The sequence below is a fragment of the Ziziphus jujuba genome, chromosome 8, assembly GCF_031755915.1.
Source record: "Ziziphus jujuba cultivar Dongzao chromosome 8, ASM3175591v1".
NCBI lineage: Eukaryota > Viridiplantae > Streptophyta > Magnoliopsida > Rosales > Rhamnaceae > Ziziphus > Ziziphus jujuba.
Genome location: NC_083386.1, coordinates 16131046 through 16136589, shown reverse-complemented (window position 1 = coordinate 16136589; position 5544 = coordinate 16131046). Strand labels below are relative to the sequence as shown.

The 5544-nt window shown below is 33.1% G+C and overlaps 1 protein-coding gene and 1 long non-coding RNA gene across 2 annotated transcripts; one reads left to right on the top strand and one right to left on the bottom strand.

The window, feature by feature from the left end:
- Positions 1–959: 959 nt before the first annotated feature.
- LOC132805112 (uncharacterized) lies at positions 960–2792 on the top strand. Its single transcript, XR_009640446.1, has 2 exons — positions 960–2116; positions 2611–2792. It is a non-coding gene; the product is annotated as an uncharacterized LOC132805112 (long non-coding RNA).
- Positions 2793–2833: 41 nt separating this feature from the next.
- On the bottom strand, positions 2834–3848 carry LOC107405653 (uncharacterized). The gene has a single exon (XM_016012734.3). The coding sequence runs from the start codon at positions 3706–3708 to the stop codon at positions 2956–2958; it is 753 nt and encodes a 250-aa protein (XP_015868220.2). The 5' UTR covers positions 3709–3848; the 3' UTR covers positions 2834–2955.
- Between the last annotated feature and the right edge of the window lie 1696 nt (positions 3849–5544).

The window sequence follows — 5544 nt, the reverse complement described above, 5'->3', positions numbered from 1 at the left end:
GAGGTCACTTTGTACTCAGATAGTCAAAGTGCAATTCATTTATGTAAAAATCCAGTTTTTCATGAGAGATCTAAGCACATTCAAGTTAGATATCATTTCATTCGAGATTTGATAGCTTAGAAAGTAGTCAGATTGGAGAAGATTCCTACAGAGTTTAATCCTTCAGATATGGGAACAAAAGTGCTCACTGTTGGCAAGTTTAATACTTGCAAGAACCTGCTTCGAATAAAAGCAGGCTGACCAATTTGTGAAGAATTTTGCTGAGATGGTGATGAGCTTCTGTATTTGGTTAAATTTGTGGATTAGGTGGAGATATGTGAAGATATAATCCACAAATGCATCTTGCAAAGATCTGGTGTATGCATGAAGTCAACATTTGGAGAAGACTCGAGCTGATTCAATGAATAAGTCTCAGAAGAGCAAAACGCATCGTTTCATTTACTTGAAAATAAAGAAGGGCAAAGCAGTCATTTCCAGCATATTGTAACAGAATAATGGCAAGCTACGTGTCTTAATCTGAGTGAGTCTTCATAATAAGTTGGACGACGTCGTTTTGAAGCTGGTGTGTAATATATATGCACAGAACTCTTTCTCTTCGAGTGGAAAAACAGAAATAACAGAAATCAGTCTTTCTTCAAGCTTGTGAACGAGAGAGGAGCTCCAAGATTCTGATTTACCTTTTCTTCAATTGAATTCTTTTCTAAGTGTGAAATCATCTCTAAGTGAGATTGAGTGATTGTATAAGTTGAAAGGGTGTATAATGGGGCTTCGGGAATTGGTGAGTATGTTTTCTATGTGAAAACCTGTGTGTATACAAGAGGTGATAGTTTGTGTAACTACTGCAAGATCAATAAGAGACCAGAAGCTCTCGCCAGAGCAACGAGGACGTAGGTCATCTTGACCGAACCTCGATAAGTTGTGTTGTGTTTGTTTTGTTCTAATTTTCTAACAGTGAGAAAATAAAATTTTAAAGTCTCTAATTAAGGCTTTGGCATTAAAACAAAAAGTTTAAAGAATGAAAGACACACACAAGAGACTTAGCAGTCAAGAGTAAAGTTATTCTGCATATCAATTTCTCATCATTGTTGTTCAAGTCCAGAGATAGCCTGGGAATAATATCCATCTTATTTAGTGACAGAGGTTTATCCTGTTTCAGCATTAGATGGTGTAAAGTATATTTCAGCCCTCAAAAAGCCTTGTCCTCACATCTTGATTTTCCTTTTTTTTTCAAAGCTCCATCCTTTCATCTTATGACATTACATAGACGTCCTTGTATGTATCTTCTTACTTGCTGTCTCAATGTCCAAGCATTTCTTGCACGGTGTATCCCAACATTCTTATATCTCAATTTTATTTAAAGTTCACGTGCTAGACCTCCATGATATGAATGCGTTGTTTATAGTTTAGAATTTAAACTATATAATCCTACGTTGACAGATTCAATGCAACATTTTCCCAAAAGCAAGATACCGATTCATTGATGTTTGACACTAACGCACATATTATTTTCATTTGTTACAGATTCAGTTGGTGAATATATAGCTCAGGGAGCATCATCCCCTTTTTTTTTTTTTTTTTCTTATCAGATCCCATATTTAGTCAAAAGAATTTCAATGAAATATATCACTTGCATATATTGCAGTTTTGGAGGGGAATGAAGCTGTGTAACGGTTAGCTTCATTGCAGTTTGGGGACATCTCATAACTTATTGTGTTCTTCTGTTCTTCGCATTTTACATGTCCTGTTTTAATATCCCTCTATTCAATACTCTCTCTTCTCTCATTTATTTCTCATATTCTCTTTATTTATGTTCTTCTCGCCAGTTCATATAGACTAAACTAGATTCACATATTCCTTTTGAACTTTTGCTTTGTTAAGCCTACAGTAGAGTATAATAACTGCAATAACCCAGAGAAAGACTTGTGTCCACATTGTCTTATTGGTTATTGGCCTGTTTGATTGTTCTGCAGCACGAGGAAGGGCATGTCAAATTGCACCAGGGGTTAGTCAGTAGTTTTCATCCGGATCATCATACCAGGGGAAGATCACGCATAAGTTGGGGATAGTGCTATTGGGTTTCCTCAAAGACATGTACTAGCAGATTAATTAAATCAGGGTATGAATCTAATCCTTTATCAATTGATCATCACATTACCATCTAAATCTGATCTTCTCTTGCAGTTGAGTTTGACTTACAATTTTGTTGATACTGGTTTTGGTATAGACCAGGGGGGCCTAGTCGACAACAAAAAATTCCTAATCTGACAAGCTGAAAACTGAGCTTCGATTGCTTTCCATATTATGCTAAGATATTAGATTATAGTGAGAAAAATATAAAGCATAGGCAGGTTTAATTTCTTTTACTATGTTTAAGTGATAAATTTGAGTTCTCAATATATTGGGGTTTACAAAGCATAGGCAGATTTCACTTCTTTTACTATGTTAAGTAATAAGTTTGAGTTCGGTAATAAATTTGAGTTCTCTATATACCGGGGTTGGTTTAGTTGCAATTTCAGTTATCAATAATTATACTGTTCATGAATTTTTGCATCTATCTCCTCTCATTCAAATATCCAAAATTTCTAAGCTATTTTGTTCTTCTCTTTGCAGGGTCATTAGGGGGAAAAAAAAAAATGACATATCAGTAGTGTACAAAACTCAGAATCTGAAAATTTCCTCCCAGATGCAGATTGACCGTAGTTGTTTGATTTTTCAGTTTTCTTTCTTTTTTGATCCCTATCAGTGTTTGAACTATGTAAATATAGATTATAAATGCATATAAATTTTCTTTCTTGAGAATAGAAATTTGACAAAATCATCTTCTTGCATTCGATTCAAAGAAAGTAATGAATCTTATAACCAACATACAATTATTATATAATAATCTATCAACATCTTGAGCATATACAGTAAAAAACTAAAACCAAATTACAAAAACAGAGTTAAACATATCCTTTACAATGGACGCCTGCACAGAGGACAGGAATTTTGATTCTCCAGCCACTTAACAATGCAGTTTTGGTGGTAAAGATGTTTACAACCAAAACGGATTAACTCAGTTCCAGCAGTGAACTTCTCCAAGCAGATACAGCAACCACCCAGCTCTCCATTGTCACCATTCTCTGCAACCACTCTTTCATGGGTAGTCATCCTCAATCTATCAACAGTCTGAGTCTGAGTTCTTGAACCTGTTGAATCCGATGACGATGGCAATCTGCTGGGCGCCTGATCAATTATCAACTGATCATCAATGAACTGAAAGTTGCGATGATCATCACCATGTGGCATATTACCGTTGGAAACCAAATCAGGATCAACGACCAGTTCTGATGATCTAACAACTAGATCCACTTGAGCATCCAAGGAAAACAGCCCTGTCTGCAGCAAAGCCGCGGCTAAGACATTAGAAGCGAGACGATCAGTGGAGGAGTGTGGGAGGCGAAACCCAGAAACTTGAGAGAGAAAGTTATTGATGTGGTTGCGGAAGATGGGACGTTGTCGAAGGAGATGGTTGGGCAAGAAGAGAGACGTGTGGAGTTGGGGAGCAAGAGGGTAGGAAGAAACTTGAACAACAAGGCCTCCGGGGGTGGTTCGAAGCTCTCGTCTCAAAGTCTGGTTCAGAGAGACGTTGAGGAATATTCCACTCGAAGGCAGCTCAGTCGACCAAGGCAGAGAGCGGCTTTGGGACACTTCCACACTAATCGCCATTCATATAATTTTGATTAAATCCAATGCAGAAAACCAACTTTTTGCAAAATCCAACAGAAAAAACTGAAGAAGAACTGGAGGAGATGAAGAAGAAAGAAAAAATTGAAGAAGAACTGGAGGAGATGAAGAAGAACGGAAAGAATAAGAATTGCAGAAGAAGAAAAGGCGGAAAATATTTGAAGCATGATATGTATAAGGAACCATGAAAAATAACGCGGCTGTAAAAAAGGAAACCATTGTTTTGACAAAATTACCCTTCAAGAAAAAAGGAAACCATTGTTTTGACAAAATTACCCTTAAAAAAAAGGAAACCATTCTTAAAATCACAGCCAACAAAATTTTGTTTAATAAGCCTCATACTTTTAACCTCATAACATAATGAGGTTATGATTTTCCCCCCGGGGGGGGGGGGGGGGGGGGGGGGGGGGGGGGGGTGGCGTGGGTGGGAAAAAGTACAATGTGTAAACTGTTATTCTTTTTTTTTTTTTAATAAATTTGTTTTTATAAGATTGGTTTTGGATCTTCATTAAATTATAGTAAAATTTTGTTACTTCTGCCAAAAAAACAATAAAGAGTAAAACTTTATTATAATATTAGACTGATAGAGTGAGGTGGACAGTGATCAGAAATTGATTATCAACCAATATTAAATTGTCACAGCAATCCTCAGAATAATTTTTTTTAATAGAGGAAAGAAATTCTATGTATATATACATATTTATTTAATTTCGTTAGATCAGTCTTGGTTTTACTAGTTTATTTTGTTCATTACGCACTTGAGTCTTTAAAATGTTTGTCCAGTTTAAGACAAAAATATGTTAATTAATGGTATTATACTACTTTATATATGGTTAAACAATATATATATATATATATATATATATATTATATATGGCTTCAAAAAAATTTAAAAAAAAATACTTTATTTGTTAAGATAATTAGCTTTTAGTTTTACTTAAATTATTTATTATTTTTCTTTATCTAGTTATATGTAATTTGCTTATCTGAAATATTTGTTAGTGATCATTAGAATTTATTAGGTATGTAAGTTAATTGAAAAAAAAAATATATTGAATACAAATTCAAATTATGTTATCTTTTATTTTTATTTTTCCTTCAAATTTATAGTTGTTTAAGATATTTAACAAACTAATGATTGACAAACAAAAAAAAAATTATATACAATCAGGTATTGAAAAAACAGAAAACCAAATATGTTACTAATCATTTGGCCTTTATTAATTTTTTTCCTTTGGATTTTTTGGGTTATTTTTATTTTTTAATTTTTTTTTGAATTGGGCTTTTTGCTTATCAATGAACTATGAAAGCTTCTAATAATACAAAGTTATTAATTAATTAAACTAGACTATAACTTTGTCACAATCAATTCCCAGCAAAAAAATCAAAACATAAAAACAAAAAGCAAGATAAAGTTGGTAGCTATCTAGTTATTAAAAATTGATTCTCACCCGATATTGATGGTGACAGCAATGCTCACAAGAAAATTTTGAATAAAGGCATTAAATCTGATTTTTTTTTTTTTTAACCTTAATAAAACATTTGTGTAAGGACCAAGTAAGATTTATTCAAAATTTATGTCTGACATAATTACCCTTCAAAATAAAAAATCAAAATGAACAATTTTTTTTTCAAATAAAAACTTCATACTTTTAATCTTATCAGTAACATATTCTTTAAAACTACAATATAAAAAATCAGGTTATGGCTTTCAAAAAAAAAAAAAAGAATTGGATTATAAAAAAAAAAGAATTGGATTATAAAAAAAAAAAAGGAAATAAAATATATAGAACCAGGTTACGATTTTTAATTTGACTG

Excerpts from the sequence above, each read along its gene's own strand:
- LOC107405653 (XM_016012734.3), bottom strand. The coding sequence starts at position 3,708 with ATGGCGATTAGTGTGGAAGTGTCCCAAAGCCGCTCTCTGCCTTGGTCG.